The sequence below is a fragment of the Caloenas nicobarica genome, chromosome 1 (genome assembly GCF_036013445.1).
Source record: "Caloenas nicobarica isolate bCalNic1 chromosome 1, bCalNic1.hap1, whole genome shotgun sequence".
Classification (NCBI taxonomy): domain Eukaryota; kingdom Metazoa; phylum Chordata; class Aves; order Columbiformes; family Columbidae; genus Caloenas; species Caloenas nicobarica.
Genome location: NC_088245.1, coordinates 149358976 through 149383210, shown reverse-complemented (window position 1 = coordinate 149383210; position 24235 = coordinate 149358976). Strand labels below are relative to the sequence as shown.

The 24235-nt window shown below is 51.7% G+C and overlaps 1 protein-coding gene across 1 annotated transcript; it reads right to left on the bottom strand.

Annotated features, from left to right (window-relative positions):
- Window positions 1–15074: 15074 nt before the first annotated feature.
- Window positions 15075–16394, bottom strand: POU3F3 (POU class 3 homeobox 3). The gene has a single exon (XM_065657390.1). The coding sequence runs from the start codon at window positions 16392–16394 to the stop codon at window positions 15075–15077; it is 1320 nt and encodes a 439-aa protein (XP_065513462.1).
- Between the last annotated feature and the right edge of the window lie 7841 nt (window positions 16395–24235).

The following is a 24235-nucleotide window of genomic DNA, read 5'->3' as shown; positions in this document are numbered from 1 at the left end:
GAGCGGGACTGCCCTCGGTGCCTTGCTCTGTCCCTCGCCCACTCCGGCCGAGGAAGGGAAGACGGAGAAGGTGCTGACGGCTGAAAGCGCTGGTCCGCTGGAGCGCAACTTCTTTAGCCAGAGACCGACTCGCCATCACTCCTCTGCCCTGTCCTGAACAGAAAGGCGGCCGGGTCCCCTCAGCCCTGTCGCTGAGCGTTTAGGCGAACACCTTGGGAACGGTTTAGGGCTGTCCCAACGCAGAGGCCACCCCTGCATCCCACTTTCCGTGCCTGCCGTCGGGCTGTGAACTTTCCGATGGGGTAAGTTCTCCTTTAAGAAAGCGAACTGTTCCTTATGCATATTTAACGCTGTTTGTCTGCAGTGCCCAGCTGACGCGGGGCTGGAGGCTCACACGCGGGACCTGAATTGTAGGGAAGTAAATCATCCACATTTTAAACGCACCCTCTGCCAAGGCTCCACTTGGAAGCCCCTTGCCATTGCTCTAAACACATGCGAGTCAGAACCGGAGGGGGCTGGACAGGAAGGGGGGAGGATGAGTCTAGTTAGGGAGTCATTCCCATTTAAAAAAACCCAAACAAAGAACAACAAAAAAACCAAACACCACCAACAACACCAGTTATACAGTGTCGGGGAAGAAATCTTGTCCTCGGACTTTTTTTTTCATATTTTTCTTTTTTTTTTCCCCTGTATTATTTTCCGCCCAGCCCAGGCGCTCCTGACTCCCTCAACACGCGTGTATCTCTAAGGTAGCCGAGTGGTGGGATTTCGGGGCTCCCTCCCTCTTTTTGCCCTCCACGAGAGCGCTTTGCTGGGTGCGCAAGTGTGCGTGTGAGGAGCGGAACGGAGCGGAGCGCCGGGCCGGTAAGTGAAACTCTGGCTTCAGCCCGGGGTGGGCGGGAGGAGCCCGTTCCTGTCACCGGGCATCAGGGGGCTCCTCCGCCACGCTGAGGGTGGGATCCCGAGCAGCCTCTTCAGTCTGGAGCGAGCAGGGAGAACCCCCTGGGGATGCGAGCGCCTCGAAAAGCCCCCGCCACGGCCAGGCACCCTGCCACCTATATGCATATGTACTGCTGTACGTGTGCGAAGCGACAAAGTGTGTGTGAAGGTCAGACAGGCGATCTTGCACTGCAGCTCAAGTGGGAAGGAGTAACTTTCAGTGCTGTGCTCTTAGCGGTTTCCTGCCTTTTAAAGTGAACTTGTTCGAATATGTTATTCAAAATGTGGTTCAGCAGTTATGCCTTCAAATTAAGTTGCTTCTCGGTCTTCATTGGGAAAAACAGACATGTGTCCTCAATTGTACAGTATATATATATAAAAAAATCTACTAGGTACTTTATGATTCCATCTGGAGAAATTAAAAGCCCAGAGCTGTAATGTTTATTCTTACATAGTTTACAAAAAAAGGGGGAAATGTGTGAGACACATGTCTCCAAATATAACCGAAGTGCTTTCCCTTCTGGTTAAAAAGTTGCATGCAAATGTTTTCATTTTAACACTCCCTGCCACCTGTACTTCGCAGGGAAACTTTTCTTGGCGTTAGTGGTGAAGTACCAATGGTACTTATTAATGAATTAATTATTATTATGGCTGCTGAATTGACTTAAAGTGCTTTGGAAGCCAAACTAATCCATGTTAATCAGTTACAATTAATTGTGTTTCAGCTGCTGTTTTAAACAGTTTCAAAGACATAGGCGAGGAGGCTGTGTATGGGGTGTAGGGGGGGAGTTGCTCCGGGATGCCCTCCCCGACCCCAGTACTGAGGCCTCTGCTCAGAGATTTCCTTTTAGGTTGCAGAAACCGGCACAACTTTGTCTTGGTGCCCGCGTCAGGGCACACAAAGTTGCGAGGGACAACTTGGGTGACAAACTGCCCTTTTTCCTGCCGAAAGCTGCAAAGATTAAGGGACTCCCGGGCTGAGGAGCGAATTCCCCCTGGAATTCGCATTGTGGAGAGGGCAGCGGGCGTGGACTTTGCTGTGCCGTCTTTACTTGGCCCCTTTGGTCCGGGGCTTTTGTTTTGTCGGCGGAGACAAGGAGGCACCGGTGGGCAGCGAGCCTGAAGGGTGCTCTGCGGGGCCCGAGCCCTCCCCAGAGAGCCCGGCTGCAGCCTGTGCCCAGGACTGTTTGGGGAGACAGAAGGAGATGGAGAGAGAGAAGAAAAAAGCTCCCCCGAGGGGACAAGCGGCAGCTGGTCCGGGCTCCGTGCGTGCCGGGGAGAACAGAGGGGCGGCCGCAGGGCCGAGGGCAGCAAAACCCGGGGCGTGCAGGCAGGCAGCCGAGACACCACGGGGTTGGTCACCCCCTGCCCTGCCGCTCCCCGGCCGCCCCGCCGCTGGCGGGACCTGGGTGCTGGGGATGCCGGGCTCAGCGGGGCGAGCTGGGGAAGGGCAAAGGCCGGAGAGAGAAGTTGGGAGAGTTGAGCAAAGCCTGGGAAAGCCCTTGGGGGCGATGGTCCGAGGGTAGGTGCCAGGGCCACCGTTTGGTCAACCAGTTGCAGGATGATCCATTTGTGCCCAGCACGGCGGCTGCATGGAAGCATCCCCTCCACGAAGGGTGAAACGCGAAAGCAGAGCGGCCCCTGGCTCAGGTGGACCAGGCGATGGTTTGGGGTGGGCCCGGCGGGGCCGAGCACCGACTGTCCGAACCCCCAGGGTGAACTGGTGGCGGTGGGGCTGGGCGCGCAGCTGCCCCTCTTCTGCTAGGGAAACGGGCCTTTCCACAATAATAACGACCCCCCTTCCGCCCAAAGTTAGGGACGGGAGAGCGGCGGGTTGCGTTGGAGAGAGCCGGCGGTTCCCCCCCCGGGCTGCGCGCTGCTCCCGCGCCCTGCCGGCTCCTCGGCCTCCGGCGACCCCAGGGAAGGGGGGAAGGGCGACATTCCCGGGGGGCACCAGGTGTCACGGAGGATTGCTTGTCGTTAGAGGCTTACACTGCGCAAAAGTAGAGCTCTCCCCCCGCCCTAGCTTTCAATGTGACTTTTTTTTCCCCTTCTTCTTCTCCTTCTTCTTCTTCTTCTTCTTCTTCTTCTTTTGTGGCAGTCCGCAGAATGGCGATTGGGAAGCTGTACTCCCTCCCATCCTCTCTGGAATTGGGTTGCTGGGATTTTTTCTGCGGTTTGATCTTTTTTCTTCTCCTACTCCGTCTCTTCCTTAACGATTCACCCTCTTTTATTATTTTTTTTCTTCATCCCATTGACTCTGCTCAGCTTTTGCTTAAGATAGGTAAGAAAAAAACCAAACAACCCGCCCCCTATGTGTGCAAACAGACTTTTCTTGGACAGCAATAAAACAAACAAAAAAACTTTTACCTGCAAGAGAAGACAGTGTATAAAATTATCGCACCCTCCCATCCCGTATCGAATACAGCTGTAATTGAATGAAAATTGAGGGAAGAAATGAAATTTCCACGTGAGAACCCAACAAATTAGGTGGCAGCAGGCGAACGGGTAGGTAGGACATCTGTTTCCTCCTCATCACGCGTGGAATCGTTTCCTCCAGCTAGGGCGGGTGGTGGTGTTCTCGCAGAGGTGGAGGAAACGAATCCCCGGCTATCCTCTATCACAAAAGCAGGCTGCATTTGGTGAAATATCGGCATTAAACCGACTTTCTCACCCTCCCTATTTTATTTGTTTCCCCTGGCTGCAGGACCTGGCTGGTAAAAAAAAAAAAAAAAAAGAAAAGAAAAGGAAAGGCACTGGCGTTTGCGGCGGCACTTTGTCGTCGGGGCAGCACACCCGTATTAGATTATTGCCGGGGATTTATTTGCATGCAGCTGCAAAGCCGCAACCCGGCTGCTGACCGCTGTGCATAAAGGGCTGCCGGGGCCGGCCCTGCCCGGCCGCCGCGACTCCCAGCAGGAGCACGGCCCGGTCGCGCCACTGGGGCCCAGGGCGAGTGGGGAGGATTTGGGGGTGGGTTTTCTCCCGACACAGCCCCGGGAGGGAGGTCACTGAGCCGGCAGAGGCCAGGTCCCCAGCACAGTCAGAGTCTGCAGGTGTGTAAGGGGGGGCGGCAGCCCGCAGCCCCCCTCCCCGCCGCCCCAAAGGCAGCCGCAGCTCCCACTGGCCTTGCTCACAAGCACCTCGGAGAAAAGCTGCCCCTAGTGCATATGTCCCGGGAAAAGAGGACCAGTGGCGGATCTTCGGGATTTCTTAGCGCTATTTTCAATGTTTTGAAATTTGCAGTCATATTGATATTCTTCTTTTCCCCCTTCTCCCCTCTCTTCAGCCCAGTAGCGTCTGGCAGCGTTTGACAAGGGAACTCTTAACCTCTGAAGCTTTAGTCTCAAAACGCTTCCTTCCCTAACCCCTATATTCCCCCGCACACACTCCTACGTTGCGAGGTTAGATTTGGCAGGACCTGGGGTGGATGCATCTGTCTCCTAAGGCCTCCGTCTACCTCGGGCTACGCTATCGGGTCTCCTTCGTGTTCTCCTGGAGAGCAAGGCGAAGGCGCGGTGTTCCCGAGGCTTGAACTTGCTCTGCTGCGAGCGCAGCCGGAACAAAAGCTGCCCCCGAAGCGGGGCCGGCTCAGAGGCGAGCCCCGCGGCAGCACTGCCGTGGCCTGGCCTGGCTCCCCCTCCGCGTAGAGAAGAAGGGGGTCAAACCAGCCCCCCGCAAACTTTAGTGGGGACTCCTGTCCGTCCTTCTGCCTCGACGGCCAGCATGAGGCTGTAGAACGGGAAGACAAAACTCTGTGCGGGAAGCTTATTTTGGCAGCGGAAAAGAGACGATCCCACTCCACGCGGACTCCTTCGGCCGGGTGTGAGCAGCGAGGCTGCCCCGGGCGTTTCTGCCAAATATAAGGGGCTAGGGAGCGGGCTCTGCCAGGCAGCGAGCAGGCAGGGCGGGCAGCGCCGAGTGGGCCACTCCACGGGGAAAACCGCCCTGCGAGGGCGAAGCTGGAAGGACAATGGAGATCGCACACACACACAGACGCGCTCACCCACCATCCCCTCCCCGCCTCCCTCTCATACCCACGGCAGTGGGGATGTCGCGCTGCCCCTGGGCCAGGCCACGCCGCGTGGGGGAAGGGGGTGAATCCCTTCTGTCTGTTAACGGCCGGGGAGCGAGGGGGGTGGGGTGCGGACACGGCTTGGGCGGCCAGGGGGGCAGCCCAACCCGCCGGGCCGCCTCGTCTAACATAGAGCACCCCGGGTGCGGCCCGGCAGCAGGAGGGATCGGGCCGGGCAGCAGGGGCAGAGGGGCGCACAGCCCCTTCGCCCTCCCCAGAGCATAGAGGGTGGTTGTCCAACCCCCTTTCCCCTGGAAACTGGGGAACAGGGGACCGGGGGTGTTTGCGCACACGGAGACGCACCCGTGGGCTGCAGCAGGCAGCGCTTGTCGGGTAGCGGGTCAGTAATAAGAGTGGCCAGGAGAAGTGGAGGGAAAGGCAGGAGGGGATGAAACCATTTGCAGGCTCAGTGCAGAGCCGGGGGTGTGTTGTCATCTTTGTTTTGGTTGTGTTGTTTTGTTTTCCAGGGGATTTGGGACAATAGCTGGAGTGGATTATTCGTTCCCGTAGGCAATACTTGCCTGTATGGGCTTCAGGATGCAGTTGGAGGCTCGGGAACAAAGCGGGCATCTAATGTCAAGGTAACTGGTCCCCTTCCTTTGTTTATGCTATTGTTAATGACGGGGCTCATTCAGCCCTGGCTCTATGGCATTAATATGGACTTGAGAGAATAGGCAGGACTATTAAAAACCAAAACCAAAACCCGGAACAACAGCAGAATCCAGCCCAAACCCACTTCTTCACGTAAAACATGCCTCTTCTGGGCTACTAAGAATGATATTTCCTGGTATTCGAAGAAATACACGTACCGTTCATAAGATTAAACATGTCAGTATCCATTGTTAACACCTAGGGGAGACACCATAACCCTGTCCTTCAGTCCAAAACCGAAAGGAAAAGAGTATACCCACTATTAGAGCATGAGGGAATTCTCATGCTCTAATGCTCTTAAAAAAAAAAATCTAGCAAAATAATTCTTTTCATTACAATAACCTAAACGTATCAGAAACCTGAGTGTTTATTGACTCATTTGCTTCTTCTTGAGGTAGCGGATGGTATTTAAAGTTCAACATTTCACACAGCTCCTTGTTTAGTTTAATTTCCTTGACAATCTAGGCAATTTCAGTAAACTGACTTAAGAATTTTGGTACACATTTGAGTATGGATTTGCATAGAGAAGGCGGCAGAGAATGTTTTATTATTTTAGGAAGAGAAGGGAGTGTATGTTTGCGTGTATGTGGGGATGCGTGTGTGAGAAAGAGAGAGAAACAAATGGAGAGCCTTGTACCTTGCATTTTTTCTATGGCTTTAGCATGGACTTCAGAACAAATATCTATTAGATCTCTCTGAGAAATATCCCACTCGGGCAGATGGGCCCATTTTCAATGAGAGATCCAGAAGAAAGAAATGTGTTACTGCAGCACAATTCTTCACCAACCGATTTTTTTCCCCCCTTTAGAAAGATTAGTTTCGGCTCTGCTATCCTGGGCCCATTTTCTGTCAGGGAAGTGATATAATAATGATCAATGCCCAGCACTTCTCATTTCTTTTGTACTTGGTAAATACTCACCATGTCTCAAATTTAGTGGGGAGGTGGAGACATGAGCCCAAGCTCAGCTTCAGAGGATGTCCCCATCTTCTGGCTTTTACCAGCACTCACACAAGTGGGGGAAAATCCAGACAACTAAACCAACTCTCCCCGAAGACCCTTCAGCTCACATTTCCCCTACAGCCACACACTTGCTTTTTGTGTTTTAGCTGCCTGCTCGGTGAAGTGGTCAACATACATCAGGCTACCTGGGTTTATGTGACCAGCTCAGAACGTATGTTAGTACTTCAGTTGGAAGTGTAGCCTGGAGTTGTTGAGCAAACAGTTCCCGCTCAGCTGTAGCGAGGACTGAATGCTGTATAGTCAGCTCTATAGAGCACTGGCAGGGAAGTAGCACCAAGCATTTCCAAAACTAATAACAAAAAGGTTACTATATATAAAACGTTTATACAGCCCACACTGCCTCGAGTTGTTTAAATTTCGGTTTGATGCACATAAATATAGAAGCCATGTGGTTCCCTATTAGTCGATCCCTGCTTTTTTAAATCAATTCATTTCAATTTGAAAGGACGGCCCTGGACGCAAGACAGTCAACAACTCTTTGGCTTTCTCCACTCAACATGGACCTCAGGAAGAAATAGCATCTGTCTTTGTCATTTCACACACATCTTTCAGATCCTTGATGTTGTGCTTAAGAGCAGGCCTACTACCAGTGAGGGTAACAGTCCCCAGCTGCTTTCCCCTTTCTAATCCATTTTCCCCCCTTCTCTTCTTAGGCTCCTTCTGAGGAAGAAATAATTCTACTGGTACCGCTTGCCTGAGCTTTGGAGAGCATGGTGGAGCGGTCTGATCTGAAAGCACCGTCCCTGTGAGCAGGAACTCTCCTCTGTATCATGCGCCTTGAAAGAAAGGCAGTGAGGGGACACTTGGAATGACCGGGCATCTGGCATCAAGAAGCAGTGATTCGATGCTACTGTGGAGGAAAGTTTGGTCCCAAACCAAATACTTTGTGGTACTCACTACTGGTGTCAAATGGATTTGAACCATTCCAAGTCTAAAATAAAGATCACCGCTCTGGTATGCCAGTGCGATTATCTTGCTAAACCTTCCCTGTTTGCGTTTAAGGTATCAAGCTGATGTAACGCTGCCTTTTCACCACGCTGATGTGTGCAATACAAACAATTCAGAAAAGTTCTGTTTAGCTTTTTTTCCCTTGTACTTGAAGAAATGCAAACTATCAGAAACAAGCCTGTGTTTGAAGGTACGGTTTTCTACATATGAGTGGGAAACGTATGTACTGGCACAATTCAACCACTTTGTAAAGTTCGTGTTCGGATTTTGGCTTTTAATCTCCACTCTGTTAGAGAGAGAGGGACATGCAAAATGGAAGGGAATCTGATTATTTATGCTATAGCCTGGTGATACTTGTCCTATAACCATTGGGGAGAGAAGAGAAACAGTCTGCTAAAGCTTTGGGTGAGCCTGAGTTTCAGGGGGACTCTAGACTTCACAGGTTCTCACTTCACTGTCTTTCTTCCTTTTTTTTAATTCATTTTCTTTTTGTCTGTTGTTCTACTTTTTAAAGTGAGTAGAGACTAAATCCTGCTGAGAGAGAAAGCTCCCCGCATCACAAACTCACATTTGGAAAATGCCTACCCCCTTCGACCACCCCCCTTCAAGCCATCCTCCCCCTTTCAGGGGAAAAAATAAAACCTTAAAAAGAGAAAGAGAGAAGGCGGAGGGATAGGGGAGGGATAGGGGACCCCCTGATTCCTGCACAGCTTGGACAGATCGCCAAGTTCCCCTTTCCCTCCTGCAGACAAACCCCGTCGGGAAAGAGAAAAAAAAAAAAAAAGGCGAAAAAAAAAAAGCCAAACCACCAGCAACAAAACACTACATGTCTGAACTTTTAACGTGGCTTGGGGTTTTTACAATTCAGCCTCAATTTTAATACTTTCAAGGGATGGAAAAAAAAGGGGGGGGGGGAGGGGGAGAGGAGGGAAGAAAGTTTGGAATTAACTCTTTGTTGCTACAAAAGCACCACAACCAACACCCCCAGCAACCAGCAGCCTCTGCAGCCGGTGCCCCGTCCCAAAAGCAGCCCTTCCCGCGGGCAGCTGCCCGCAGACAATGGCAGGCAAAGAGAAACAGCTCCGGGCCCGGCTGCCAGCACCCTGCGCTGCCGCCGTGCCCCAGGGCTCCCGCCCGCTGCCGCCCTGCGGAGCGGGGCCACCCGCCCTCCCAGCGCTGCGGGGGGAACCAGCCCTGCCTGGAGGCTTCGGGGCTGGCAGGGAAGTTCTTTGGTACTGCTGAAGGCATATATTTATACACACTCACACACGTATATATATCACACACACACATCTTTATATATAGATTTATATGTAGGTGTCTAGCCTATGTTTAAATAATCCTATCTATACACACAGTCCCCCTCTGATGAGGTCATTCTCCCATATAGACGAGATTGGCTGCATGATGCCAGAATCTAACGCCAAGATCTTATCTGCACCGATCTAAGAGCAACAGAAAGTAAATGTTAGCAGAAGGGGAAATAAATTTTGGAGAGAAACATTCAACAAGGTGTCCCCGAAGGCATCTCTCCTGTCCTCTCCAGTCGAAGTACCCACGCACTTTATGCCAAAGAGAACCATTTCGGCGCAAGAGACTCTTACTTCAGAACAAGGACAGGCTGCACCCCAAATCGTGGGGCTGTGCCTGGCTGGGGCTGCACCTTGACATTTTTAATCCCTTCTTCCCTTTCCTGGGTGATGCTCGCCTCTCTAACGCGCTGCGCGGCTGAATCTTATTTATTATTATTTTTTTCTCCCAGTGACTCCAAATGTCTTAATGTTTTTTGATTTCAGGAAACTCAAAACGGAAGGGGGGATGCTACTTGAAAAGTGTGACTCAAAAAAAGATTTCGCTGTACAGTCATCAGTAGCACCAGGAGACAGCTCCATTAAAAAAAAAAAAAAAAAAAAAAAAGCAGTTTTCCACTACTCTTGAAAGGCCGTTATTTTTTACATCGCTTTTAGGAAGATAGATTAACAAAACATCACATTTCAAGCCACTCTGATCTGTAATTAAATGGAGGAGCCGGTTTGTATTCTCCTATGGCTTTTACAGAAGTTGCAGTGATCCAAAGTCAGGTTGCTGTGTCAGAGTGGCATTTTTATTAATGAGAATACAAAAAGCTTGCATATTCTTAGCCTGGCTTGAATTTAGTTGCTAAGCAACCGCTGTATGGTAATTCATCCGCGAAATTTAAATCTTGGAGAAAGGATCCTGCGTTTTGCTGAATGGCCGCCACGAGGAAAACAACTTGTGGGACCCGCAGCAGATGCCGCCGCGGCACCGCGCCGCCCGCCCGCCGGCTCCCCCGGGCCGCCCGGCGCCCCGGGACGGCCCACCGGAACACCGGCCCGGCCGCCCCTCCCGGGCCTCTCCTCCTCCCGGGCCGCCCCGCAGGGAGGGAGCACGGCGGGGCACTGGCGGCCTCCCCGTCGCCGCTGCCCCGCACCGGCCGTCCACGCGTGGGCAATCGCTGCGCCCCGTTTCCCCGTGCGAGGCGCGGCCCGGGCCCCACCGCAGCCGCCCCGGGGAGGAAGGAGGGAGGGCGGGACACAGGTCCCGGTGCAGCCCCGACGGCGCGGCCCCGTGGGCACCCCCGAGGCCCCGGCTGCTCCTTTGGCGTCGGGGAGGACGGGATCGGCGGCGAGCCTTCCCCCGCTCGGCCTTCACCCCTCGGCTTTTTGTCTCGCCAAAGCCTCTCAGCCAAAAAAGCTCCCTACTGCTGTGTCATTGACACCGCGGGGCCGCTCGCCGCCTCTCTCTCCCCTTTCTCCCCGCCGCCTATTGAAGGGCTGCGCCCGCTCCATTATTCCAAACTGCAACTGAAAATACCGGTGGGGTAACCGCCTCCCTGCATCTCCTCCGCTCGCTCATCCATCCGTCTCGCCACAGGCGACCAAAGCTCGTCATCCCTGGTTTTAGCAAAACCGGTCCCTGTCCTAAAGCGCTCACTCCACGCCTGCCTTCGAGGCCGGGACTTGTTGCATCCCTTTTGGAGTTTGATTAATTACTCTGGAACTTAAGCAAACTAAAGTACATGTGGAGAAGAAGCTCACGCCTACAGTTTGGTCCTGCAGCCTGCCAGTTACAGAGGTAATATTTACCCTCTCGTGCAAATCGGAACAAGTATCTCTGCACCTCAAAAAGGTATCCCTGTATAAATATATAGAAGTATCGATTTTGCTGTAGCTTGAAGATGTTGATCATTTATTACAAAAATAAACGAATAAATACAACAATATATTGTTGCTTTCAACAGGATAAATATTTTACAAATATATAATTTAAAAAACAAATTTAATTTGTTAAAATTATTTAAAATATCACACTTATTGATAAAATTATCAATAGTATATACTGCATTTCATATCAGAACCAATGATTCTCTAAACGTTCCATTTAAAATCATTCATACAAAACAAGTTACGAGCATTGTAATGTGCAAACACGAGTCACTACATTAAAGCATAAGGATTCTGTAAAGATTCGATGGGAACCGCTGAGTTTTTTAAACCAAGGTAGACCTCTTCGCTAAATTCCGGAAAAATTTCGGATCAACAACAGTGAGATGACTGTTTTAAATACACCTGAAAATAATTTATTGTATACAGACTAAACGGGGGAAGGATAGGATAGGAGTGAGAAGACTTGGGCGTAGTAGAGGACTGCAGGATATGAAAATGTAAACTATAAATAATCACATCTCGGGATTACCCAAACTGATCAAACATAACTTTGTAAAGTATTTGGCTTTCTTTTTGGCAGGAAAAAAAAAAAAAAAAAGAAGAGTAAGGAAAATGATGCCGACTCAGTTACCAAGCACAGAACACTGATATTATAAATGAATACAATTACTAAATTCATTAAGAGATCTGGAGATATATAACAATATTTTCATTATTTACACGTGTAACAATATAACCCTTAGCGCAAACCTTCCCAGTTATTATCTACCTCTTGTTATCTCATAGACTCACAACCCTGAAATTCCTAAATACATTCAAAGGATTCAGTTTCTCCGGGGCGGGGGGTGGGGGGAGCGCCCATGGCCTCACTTTTTGTGCATAACAAGTCCGCGGAACGGGCACATTTTGCCAGGCCCTCCGACCAAATGTTACTCCTCCTGCCTAAACCCAGCTTTTCTTAGGCAGCAACCCGCAAAGCTTGCCTTTTAATAGAAACCAGTGTGAAGCCTAACGTTGGCTCTTTGTTGCCATCCAAATCCAGTAATCAAATACCGCTCGGAAATTTAAATAGACCTTCTCCGTGTCTAATAGACCGCTCCCCTTTATGTGTGAAAAACAGGATCCCACCTCACGTGTCAGTGGTACCCGGCACCCGGAGAGGAGCCCGGCGCTGCTCGCCGGCCTCCTGAGTCCGTCCTTTCCCCTCTCGAGCTACAAAATTAGCCAGGAGCTTTTGCTAAAACGAACAAAAGAAAGAGCGTCCTTTACCCTTTCGGGTTTTCTTTCCCTTTGTTGGGTTGTTGTTTTGTTGTTTTTTTTTTCCCAGCCCCCCTCCCTCTCCCACCCCCCCTTTCTTCCGTGTCAGTAGGGCCTTTCGGATTTCGCAAATCAAAGCAACGGTGATATTTACTACGAGCTGGTGTTAAAATAATGCATCCCGGTGCACGGCTCTCAGGTTGGCTTTGATTTATGGACTGACACAAGGCCTGTCTGAAAGGAAGAGACGTTTGTTGTTCCTATAGCAGTTTTCTGGGGGTTTAACCTCTGCCCCAATAGCACGTAGAGAAGCAAGGCAGGGGGGGTCGCAGAGGGCGGGGGAAGAGGGAGAGGAAGGTGAAGAAGGAGCCACGGACGAGATGGATCATGAAAGAAAACCTTATTCTCCGGTAGACTATCGATGGGGGGCGGGTGACGGCGTTAGATGCAGCTCTCTAGTTCCCACAACCGCCCCGCTTCAAAATGAGGAGAGTTGAGACAGTCATTCACTTGTCCCTATATTGCAATAAATTATACCCGATAAATATGACAGGCTAGCTAGTGCATCTGTTGGCATCTCCAACGTTACCAACACACGCTTGTATTTGTAAAGAAGGTATGGCAGCGCTACGGCAGAGTGGAGGAGAAAACTAGACTATACCACTTCACACCCCATAGAAAAACCCTAAACCAACATCAACAACAACAACAACAGCAACAACAGCAACAACAGAAATGATGAACTAGGCGGACCGCACGTAGGATGCTGAAAGTATTCTGTATGTCCTTCAGGAGGAAAAAAAGGTACCTTCTCCTTGCATTATAGAGATAAATTAAATACAAATATTCATAGAGACATAAAATGCGTCAAAATAAATTACAGCTGAGCCCCTCTCCCCACCCAAGCCTCAGTTTGAAAAGCGAGAAAACAAGACTGAACTTTCGGAAACATCCCTGCTCTCAGCACCGGCCATTCGCGACCAGCAGGCAGGCTCAGGCATCGCCCGCACCGGAGCGCAAGCCTCCAGCAAACCGGCACAGCCCTTTTTCTGGAGGAAGGTGGCCTTTGATGATCCCTAATCTCGCCTTCCTTCCCCATGGCACGGGTCCCTGGGTTGATGGAAGAAGCCATGGACTCCGTCCCGGCAGAGGGACGGGCAGAGAGTGGGTGAGCCCAGCGCCGGGCAGGGATGCAGGAGGGAGGGCGGCAGCCAGCGGGTCGGACCCTCGGTATTTCTCTCACTTCAGCATTTGCAGCATTTCCCTTCAGAGAACTTTTTTTTTTTTTTTTCGACACAGTGTTTATGCATCAGACACAGACTATTTCATTCTAACAAATTTATTTTCTCAATCAGCTCTTACGGAATCACTACTCAAATTAAATTACAATCAAATTATCACATCAAAAGATACCCTTATTACCTAACAACTGTCCATATTTTCATTTCATTTTGATTTGTGCTCGTCTGAAAAAAACACGTAATACAAGATCTGGGGAAAAAATAAATTACCGTTTTGCAGCAGTTCATAGGTATTCTGAATAAAATATTAAAAGAAGTCATTTAATGAAAATATAAAGCAAATTTTTTTTAGATCAACAACGGATCTAACAATTCTATATTGCCGTCTTTTTGAAAAGTCTGTTTATTAAAACCTACCAAAAACACTGCTTGGAAATGGCAGTATTATATAATCACATCCACAGCACCCATTCAATCAAAGTTGGCAACGGATTTAGGAGAGGAGAAGTTCAGATAAGTGCAGCTGCAGATGCTCAGTCCTTCTAAATCCCTTTATCTGAATCAGTCCAGAAATAAAAAATAAAAATATTAATAAAAAAAATATTAGCAGTGGATTTTTTTTTATGACTCTTCCATGATGATTGGCAGCCGTCAGGAGCAGGACTTTGATAGCCCTAAATTATTTCCCTTTCTCTCGCTGGTTCCCTTAATTCATGCAAAGTCCTTCTACAGACCTCGAACTTTGGGGACCAACAACCTCACCTTCTCCCACCCTCCCCCCCGGCGTCTGTGTGTCCCCCCCCTCCCCCTTTCTCCTCAGGGTCAGTTTTTCGGCGTGCGGGCATTTATTTCCATATTTTTGTTCTATAGCTATACCTATATATATAGATAAATATATATATATGTATTTGCTTCCCTATGCAGTCTGCTTGTTTTTAGTGCTGTGTGCATATTTCTTTTTTTTTCTGGAAAAAGTGGCCCCTTTCATTTTGCAGAATCTATAGATATATAGATATATATGTTTTCACAGTGGATGTCTGCCTTGCACCAAAATTCTACGGTTTGGCCAAGAAAAACAGGGTGTTGGAATGCAGCAGGCACCCTCTGATTAACCAGATTATTTTGCTTCTGCTTCCCTTTTTTGGATTGCTCCCATTTAAAAAAAAAAAAAAAAAAAAGAAAAGAAAAAGGAAAGAGAAAGGAGAAAAAAGTTTCCGTGATTCATAGAAGAGAACCCTTTTGGGGATAGGGGAGAGAGTGCAGGGAGAGGGGGGAGGAGGGGAGAGAAGAGGTGCAGGCATCAGTGGTGTTCCTCGCTGCGAGAGGGGGCTAATTTGGAGAGCGAAAAATAAAAAAACCAATAATAATAATTAAAAAAAAATCCCAAGCCCACCCGCCCAAGCCCTCTCCCCACAACCAACGCCCCGGCACATCTGCAGTTTTGGTGCATTACGCATCTCCACCCCGTCTTCCCAACGCGGTCTAAACGCTCTCGCTCGGATCGACCTTCTCCACCGCTCCCTATTGGTATCGATCTTATATATATATAGATGCACGCATATATCCATATATATATAAACACAAGCAGTCTGAACGAGCCTGGATCGTGTGTGTGTGTGTGCGTGCGTGTGTGTGAGCGTGTCTGTGTGAGCGTGCGGGTGTGCGCGGCGGTGCCGGTGGCGGTGCCGGTGGCGGTGGCCCGGCCCGGCCCGGCCCGCACTGCCCCCGCGCCCCCGGCCCGCCCGCGGTGCCCCTCACTGCACGCTGGTCTGCAGTCCGTGGTGAGGGGGCGGCGTGTCGGAGTTGACGGTGCCGACCTGGGAGTAGACATCGTCGGGGGTCTGCTGCTGGATCCCCGGGGGGGTCATCCGTTTCTCTTTCTGCCTCCGATTGCAAAACCAAACCCTGACCACCTCCTTCTCCAGCTGCAGGCTGTCCGCTAGGTTCGTAATCTCCTGGGCGGAGGGCTTGGGGCATTTCAGAAAGTGGCTCTCCAAGGCCCCCTTGACACTCACCTCGATGGAGGTCCGCTTCTTCCTCTTCCTGCCCTGGGCGGCGATCTTGTCGATGCTGGTGGGGCTGCCCGTGGAGGAGTCGGCTTCCTCCAGCCACTTGTTCAACAAAGGCTTCAGCTTGCACATGTTCTTGAAGCTGAGCTGCAGGGCCTCGAAACGGCAGATGGTGGTCTGCGAGAAGACGTTGCCGTAGAGGGTGCCCAGCGCCAGCCCCACGTCGGCCTGGGTGAAGCCCAGCTTAATCCGCCGCTGCTTGAACTGCTTGGCGAACTGCTCCAGGTCGTCGGAGGTCGGCGTGTCCTCGTCCGAGTGCGGGTCGTGGCTGTTGACGCCGCCGTGGTGCGGCGGGTGGTGCCCGGGGTGCTGGTGGTGGTGGTGGTGGTGGTGCCCGGGGTGCTCGCCCAGCTCCGGCGTCTCGCCGCGCACCAGCCCGGGGTGCACCAGGCTCTGCCCGCCGGGGGGGGGGCTCAGCATGCCGTTCACCGTGAAGCCCCCGGGCTGCGAGTAGAGGAGCGACTGCTGCTGCTGCTGCCCGCCGGCCATGGAGGGCAGGTGGGCGGCCGCCGCCGCCCCCCAGGCCGCCGGGTGCCCCTGGTGCGGGGGGCCCAGGTGGGGCGGCCGGTGGTGCAGCGCCGCGCCCGAGTGCAGGTCGTCGCGCCCGCCGCTGCCCTTGACGTCGGGCGGCGGCGGCGGCTGCTGGGGGCTGCCCGTCATGCCCACGGGGCTGCCGGACCAGGGCGAGCCAGCCTCGGCGGCTGCGGCGGCGGCGGCGGCGGCGGCGGCGGCGGCGTGGGGCAGGGCTGTCACCCACTGGTGGGCATGGCTCAGCATATGGCCGCCGTTGCTGGCGGCCATGGCGCCCGGCATGAAGTCGCTCTGGACCATCTTGGCCGCCGGGTCGCCGCGGTAGCCGCCCGCCACCGAGGTGACGGCCACGCTGCCCGGCTGCATGCCGCCGCCACCGCCGCCGCCGCCGCCGCCCGAGTCGGCGTGGACGATGGAGCCGGCCGCCAGGATGCCGTTGCCGGGGAGGTAGGGGTTAGAGGTGGCCGCGGCCATCCCGCGCCCGCCGCCCGCCGCTCGCCCCCGCCGCGCCGCCGCCGCCGCGCCGCCGCCGCCGGCTGCCGGGCGCCCGCCGCGAGCGCCCTTGCCCGGCGCTGCCGGGGCCGCTGCCGGGGCCGCCGCCCGCGCCGCCGCCGCCTTCCCAGCCTCGCCGGGGCGCCGGGGCGCGGGGTTCACCTGCTAGCGCTCCGCGGCGCGCTCTCCTCCGCCCGTCCGCCGGCCGTCCTGCCTCCGCTCCGCGGCGCGCTCTTTGCGGTCGCCGGCGCTCGCTTCGCTTGTTATTATTATTATTTTTTAAAATCGCGTTTCTTTTTTTTTTTCCAAAAAAAGAGAAATATTTAGCTGTACATATATTTCTCCTCCGCCTTCTTCTCGCCCGAGTTTGCTGCTCGCAGGGAGGAAACCAAACAAAGGCTAAAAAGCGAAAAAGAGGGGGGGGGATCAAAAAGCCCCCGTGCCTTCTCCCCTCTGCTCCCCTAGGAGTACATCTCCACCTCTCAGCCTTCCCCTCTCAGAGTGAAACTTTTCCTTTTCTTCTTCCTTTAAGGCTTTGTGTGTGGGTATATTTTCCTTTTTCTGTCTCTCTCTCTTGTCTTTCTCTCTCTCCTCGGCTCCTCGATCTCCTTTTGCTCTTTTATTTGCAAGTTTTGTTGGTGTCCTAAGAAAACTTCCTGTGATGATGATGGTGGTGATCGTGGTGATGATGCATTTCTCAAAGTTGTGCTGTTGCTGGAGCACTTTGTCCCCTTTGAAACAAGAGTCCTGACGGAGCCTTCTTGCTAGAGTCACGCTCTGGATAAGACATTTTTTCTCTCTACCTTTCCTTTAGGCAGTTGGAAAAAAGAAAAAAAAAGAAGTAAAAGAAAAATCAAAAAGTTGAAATTTCTCGTTACCTCGCGAATTGTTTCTTTCCCTCTCCCGCTCTCTCGCTTGGTTTGTTGGTTTTTTTTTTCTTTCTTTCTTTTTCTTTCTTTTTTTTTTTTTTTTGGTGTTTGTTTTGCTTTTTATTTTAATTCCAGCAGTTGGTCGAGGGAGGAGGCGGAGGAGGAGCGCCTTGGTGGAGAGGTGTGTGTATGTGTGTGTGCATATATGGTATCCTTTATACACTAACTCCAGCGGGGAAGTTGGCTGCCGGGCTGGCAGCGCGCACTGGCGGTGCCGGAGTCCCGCCGCTCGCCTCTCCCCGCCTCCCTCTCCCGGGCCGTGCCCGCGCCCTCCCTCCCTCTCCTCCCTCCCTCCCTCCCTCCGCTGTCTCCCCGCCGCCGCCGCCGCCCGCGCCGCCACCACCCGGCCCCGCCGCGAGGAAGCCGGCCGCCGCCGCCCCCGCCGATTGGCTGCTGGCCCCGTGACGGACAGCCTGCCGCCGGCCGCGCGGCCCCCCTTCCGGCCGTTCCGATTGGCTGCTTTTTAATTTAGGCAAAGTGGCGTCGGAGCTGGAAGTCGCCCCCCTGATTTCTCCCCCCACCACTCCCCGCTTCCCTCCATCCCTCCTCCCTCTCCCCTCCCTCCTTCCCCCCCCATCCCTCCTTGCCCTCTTCCCTCCGCCTCTTAACTCTTCCTGCCCGGCGGACACACGCACCTCGCAGCGCTCCCGCCGCCGCTCGGGCAGGGGCGAGCGGGAAGCGGGGGGGGCATAATAATTAATAATAACAACAAAAATAATAATAACAATAATCACGACGCCAAAGCCGGGCGGGGGGGGGGAGCGGCGCTGATGCCACCCCCATGCACACTTATCCCCCCGCCCCGGCACTGCCCGCACCGGCAGCGAGATCTGCCCCCTCCGCCGCTCTGCCCGGAGGCGCCCGCCCCCCGCCCGCCCCCTCCTCTCTTTGTCCGCCCCCGCAGCCCGGGGTGCGCCCAGGCCCCCGGCCGCCCGCCCGCAGCCGTCACGCCGGGAGGCCGGCCCGGCAGCCCCGGCGAAGGGCCGCCCCGTCGGCGGGGGAGGCGGCGAGGGGAGCCGGCGGCTGGGCTTGCCCTGCGAGCTGCGGTCTCTCGCGGGGAGCCGGCCCCGCGGCATGAAACGCTGTATTATTTCTCGTCCAGCGGAAAGAGTTAAGGGGGGCGGGGGAAGGCGGAGGAGCGAGGGGGAGAGATGCGACCGAGCGGAAACGCTGCGCACAGGCAACCTCAGTGAACCACGGAAAAAGAGAAAGTGGCAACAAAAACAAGGGCGAATTGAACGCTCCTCGGGGACCGCCGGTGCAATAACACCGTACGGACATCCAGGGGACACGGCGCTGCTGGTGACCGTGCCGCGCTGTCCCACGCACGCCGCCCCGCACACGCTTCCCTAATGGAGGGCTGCGCGGGGGCCCGCGCAGGGAAAACACGCGCGGGGTGGGCATTAAAACGAGGAGCTTCACTCCGAGCCTGGTCCTGCCCGCCCCGCTCCCCCCCTCCGCAACCTGAATGATTTGGCCCCGGGAGGCGACGAGCCGCGTCCCGCTCTCCGCGCTCCTCCGCGCCCGCGGAGCGAGTCCCGCCGGCCGCCGGGCAGCCGGTGTTGAGGGCTCCGTCCAGCCCTCGGCTCCCACGGCACAAAAATACCATGGTAGGTAGGTTTAGAAAAAACATTTAAGTGAAGTGTACGGGTCTGAAGGGCACTGGTAACTAAACCCCAAACATAACGATTTTTTCTGTTGTTGTTGTTCCCATGCGTCCTCCAATGGTTTCTTTTTTATATATAAAAGATCCAACACAGATTTCATTGAATAAATCTGAGATCTCCAGGTGCAGACGTTTGAATAGTCAGTGCCAGAACCCCATGTTTTCCTTTCCAGCCGATTTTGCTTGGATCAGGCTCAAAAACCGAGTGAGTCTCGTGGTTTTGTTTACACTGAATGGGGAGGATAGGAACGGTGCCATGGGGCCGTCTTTCATTAATATACAGTGAGGATTTTGTCTAAATTACTGCTATGAATTTCACAGTACACGCTTTCAAAAGCCGTCTCAGGTGGCCTGATGAAACGTGATAGCGCCTCTGCAAACAGATCTACTTTCTTAATAAAAAAGGAAGGGAGGGGGGAAGAAATCCCCCCAAAATAAAAAAAAAAACCCCTACACCCTCATAACAGCGGCAACAAAAAATAAAGCTCAAGCTGGAGTAATGGTTTTTATTTAAAAAAAAAAAAAAGGAAAACCCAAACCAAAAAACAAAACACAACAACTTAGTTCCCCAACTCTTCCCACCCCCTCCCTTGCAGAGTGTGATTGTTTTGTCTGGAAAAAAATCCAAAGTATAACAAGGGGAGAACAGTTAGTGCTGATTTTCATTTGCATAAATTTTCATATATTTTGGTGAAAATAATAGACTAGTGGAGAGCGGGGCTTAGTGGAGTCAGTGCAAAGGAAAATCTTAACATGGATCGTTTCGCTGGAGTTGAGAACATGCTTTTTTCCCCCCTGTCACCTTATTAAAATCAAAAATTAAAAAAATCTCTAAATCCTGGAAGTATGATAGGTAAGTGTTTTATATTTTTTTATCTACTCTTGTTTTCTTTAAAGTCTTCTGGATATATATTTTCAAAAGCTTCGGACAAGACAGGGAAACCCATGGCAACTGCCTGGAAGGAAACAGGCTCAAAAAAAAAAAAAAGGAAAGGGAAAGGAAAAAAAATATCCCACCAGCAACAAAAAGCACCTTAGTGAAATATTACATAAAAAGCATGGATTCATTCCAAAGCTCAAGGCAGCAAAGCAATTCTTCAGCGCTGGAAAGTCTTTCTGGTTACTACTTCACTTTTCTGGGCACTATTAGTTATTGTAACACCAGGACCGGGGGCCGGGGTAGGGGGGGGGCGGGGGTGTTGTGCGGAAAGGAAAGCTCTCGAAAATATTACGGATTTGTAAAGGAGAGGAGAAGCAGAGATGCGGGCTGTTTCCAAACGCGATTTCTCGGGGGAGGGGGGGTAGGTGGGGGGGGGGCTCGGCCGGCGGGCAGGGGGGAGGCCCGGCCGGTGTAACGGGCGGGAGAGGGACCGGGGCCGGGCCGGGCCGCTGGGTCACCCGAGCACCTGCTGTCAGCGCCGGTGCGGAGGGACGGGCGCGGGGGGAGGCCGGGGAAGGTGCGGAGCGGCGGTGCACGCAGAGGGTTAATATTGTAACTAGGGAACAGACGGTTAAGCACAACATCTAGAGCTCTGTAGTGAAAGTCCATCAGAAAGAGTATAATCAATCAAAACTAACCAGGACATCCCTTCATTTTATTCTCCAAGGAGATTGGGGCTGGAGGATTACAGCCCAGATTTCACTTTGTTTCTCCCTCCTGACAGTCTTGGCTGTCTCTCCGCTTTTCCCGAATCCCGTCTAATTGAGAAGTATAGGCTAATGATCTGAAACTCTTTTATAGCGTTTGGGTCAGTGTGATAAATAACGTGATAAATAATGTAGGATGAAATTGGTAGGCCAGATACTGCTCCTGAAAACTTTACCGAGGCTTAAATATCCCATTACATGACTTTCATTTATTTTAATTTTGGCGTGTTATTTGCATATTTTTTTCTTTCCCACTCTGTTGCTGCTCTTTTGTACACACAATAGCTGGTGATCATTGGAATTTCCTAGAATTAGTTACTTCTTTGGAAACGGTCGATAGTCAAATCAATAAAATGGCTTGTAAAACTAAGGAGGTATAGGTTTCAATTTGGGGGGGAGAAGAATCGCTCATTTTCCACTTCTTGTTGACGTGCCCAGAGTCTCTTTTGACTGGGGTTAACTCTGTGTGCTCCATCGGAACAGATGCCGTATAGAGCTGCTCCCTCAAGATCATTTGTTTCCTTGATGGGGGAACATTTCTGAGCAGAACATATTGGTTGCCATAGAGAAAGAAATAAAAGGAAGAACACTAGTCACATTAAGCTATATGTTTGTGCACTGGGCTTTAGATAAAAGGACCCCAGTTCAAGCCAGAGAGAACGGGGCCAAACCAGAGCTTCTTAGCTTCACTAAAACTAGCTTTATTTTGTTTTGGACTTTTGCGGTTGAAACATGTAAGCTAATTTTATTGGCTGTCGTTAATTTTATACGATACGGGTTGCTGAACAAAATCAACTTTCGCCGCGCTCCGCCAGGCGCCGGCCGCCCGCCAGGGGGCGCCCTGCAGCCAACCTCCCCCTCTCCCCCGCCCCCCTCGCCCCCATCCCGTCCCGTCTCCTCTCGGCCCCGGAGGGGAAAGGGGGCAGCCTCGGGCTCCCTCCATCCCCGGCCTCTGCCCCCCTGGCACATCCCCGCCACCAAGGCATCGTGGCCTGTGGGGAGAGCCCCCAAACTGCCGGGGCCAGCGGGGTGGGAGCGGAGCGGCGGGGTGGTGGAGTGGGGGGTTCGCTGGTTCAAAGGCCACCCCAAAAGCGTCCCAGTTGCTGCGATGCCTCCAACGGACCCGAGGCCTGCGAGAGAGCTAGAGGAGCTAATTAAACACAGACATGGGCATCACAGTTCGGGGTAACCTGAGGTACCACGCAGGGGTTTTTTTGTTGTTTTTGTTTGTTTGTTTGTTTGTTTTTGGTTTTGTTTTTTGCCCAAATAAGGCGCTCAAGCCTCTGGAGATGCAATAAAACAACTCGGGTTTTTTTAGATAATTTAATATTTAATCACCGTATTAAACCTGGAAAAGTAGTTTTTTGTTTGGTTGGTTGTTTTTTCTTTTTTAAAAAATTTCTTCACACACACCGCTCCCTCTCCTCTTCCCCCGACTTATCTATCTGCGAGAGCCAGCGCCGGTCTCCCCTCGCCTCCCTCCCTGCCCACACCGGCTGTACACCGGGAGCACATCGGGTACAAGTTGTTGCCGTCCGGGACACTCGTAGGCGTTAACTTCAACTAAAAACAACAACATCGACGGCGACCACAGCTTAGCTCGACACAGCTCGGCTCTCAGCCCCTGACCCAAAGCGCCCGCTTCTTTTCTCCATTTCCCTCCCTAAGTGGTTGCAAGAGGGGACAGGAGTGAGAAATTTAGGAGTTTCTTTTTGTGGTATTCGTGCCCAAACACGCTGCTTCTCCCTCCCACCCCTCGCCCGCACGGAGCTGGACACGGCCGGACAAGCGTGGCTGCATCATCCTTTAACGCACCTGCAAGGGGGATGTCCCGGGCAGCCCGGGGAGGAGGCGGGGGGAGAAAGCGGCGGCCCCGGGGGGGCGTTGAAGCCACTTTGTTTCCCCGCGTTGGAGCCCCAGCAGTTTCCGTGCGACTGGGAAAGTTCTATTCCTTGCCTCCATAAAGGAAAGACCAATTGGAGCCCTGGAAATCACACAGCCCATAAATATGATAGATCCTGGCAAGATGAACTCCCCGCCTAAAAATCTAACACGTACAAAGGAAAAAAAAAAAAAAAAGGAAAAAAAAAAAGAGAGAGAAAAGTAATCAAAGAGAGAAAACGATCTGCAAGAATATACAGTTTTAATTTAAAATGTTCGTGGGTTTTCATTTGGAAAACGGAATCAAGTCTCTGTGTGTATTGACTGTGCGGGAAAATGGTAGAGATATTTACATGAACAAAACTTTCCACCCACCGCATTTGGCGAAATAAGCACTAGAAATATTCCAGACTAGTAAAACACATTTCCAGAGCGCAATTCTCTTTAGAAACGTGGTCGCTTGCTTGAGATTTGCCGTACTTTAGTGAACATTTCCCTTGCCCCTGAAGCGGTCGATTTTCGGAGTTGAAAGAACCTAGCAAAGTTCAGCATCCCGGGTTTGGGACTAAACGGATTTTCCCGCAGTTTTCCTCTGCCTCCCTCTTACCCCAACTCTCCGAGTGTAACCTGCTTTATGTTTTAAACAAAACGAGAGTTAGCAGCTCAGCTCCTCTGCTGTGTGCCTGCATTAGGTAGCAGCAGACCTCGGGGTACCGCAAGCGAACAGAAAAACTGACGCTAAAACGAGCAACAAGTTAATTCGGCAAAACTTAACTTTGCCGGCAGCCTTTAGAACAAGTGCGGTTCTGCCAGGATTGCCGGGTTAGTGCCTGCAGTGGCACCGTCATTTTTGTAAAACTACTACCAAGACCATTTTTTTTCCACCCCTCTTCTTCTAATAAATGCCCGTTTTGTCAGAATGGACGCCTTTGGAAAATGGATGTGGAAGCGATTCTGTCGCGGAGGTAGGGAAAAGAAAGTGAATGTTTACCGTATTTAGTATTCATTTACTTATAGTGGGAAATGATTAGGTATCTACTAATATAACCGTGGAGACCAACTGCCTAATTAGCATTTACAAATTAAAATGTTAAACATAAAGACATATTCCATATACAGTCTGCTATATGTAAAACACATTCGTGCATAATACAGCAGGCAGCTGAAAATGTGAAGTTGACTGCCTTCCAGATATGTAGCGTTCTTGGCTAATGTGATCTGCTCTGGGTTTTCAAGCTTACCCATACTGTAGTTCATAGTTCTTATGACCAAGTTGATAGCTGCGCTACGGATATTACACTAACCAATCTGGAGAAAATAGGAAAAGATACAGATTACTTTTAAAGGCTGACGACAATGACGATAAACACAATAGGCAGGCGGATCATTTCTCCATACCTTTTATTCTGAAGGCTTCACTCGGAACCTTATTTATTGTTTTGAGCGTAACAAAGCATTTCGGGTTTTGTAATGAATTAGAACAATAATACAGAATTGCACATGTAAAGCAAGATAGCTGCTAAAATAGGGGTCTTTTTTTTCCCAGCTGCATAATTCTGATATTACCCAACGTGTCGTGCTCCGAGTTCACCTCACACGGACTGTAATGAAAGTTGCCAAATGAATGGAACAATCTATCTGTTGACTTGAGCTCAATGTAGACACATTTCATATGATGGAAACCTAATGCTCCCACCGAC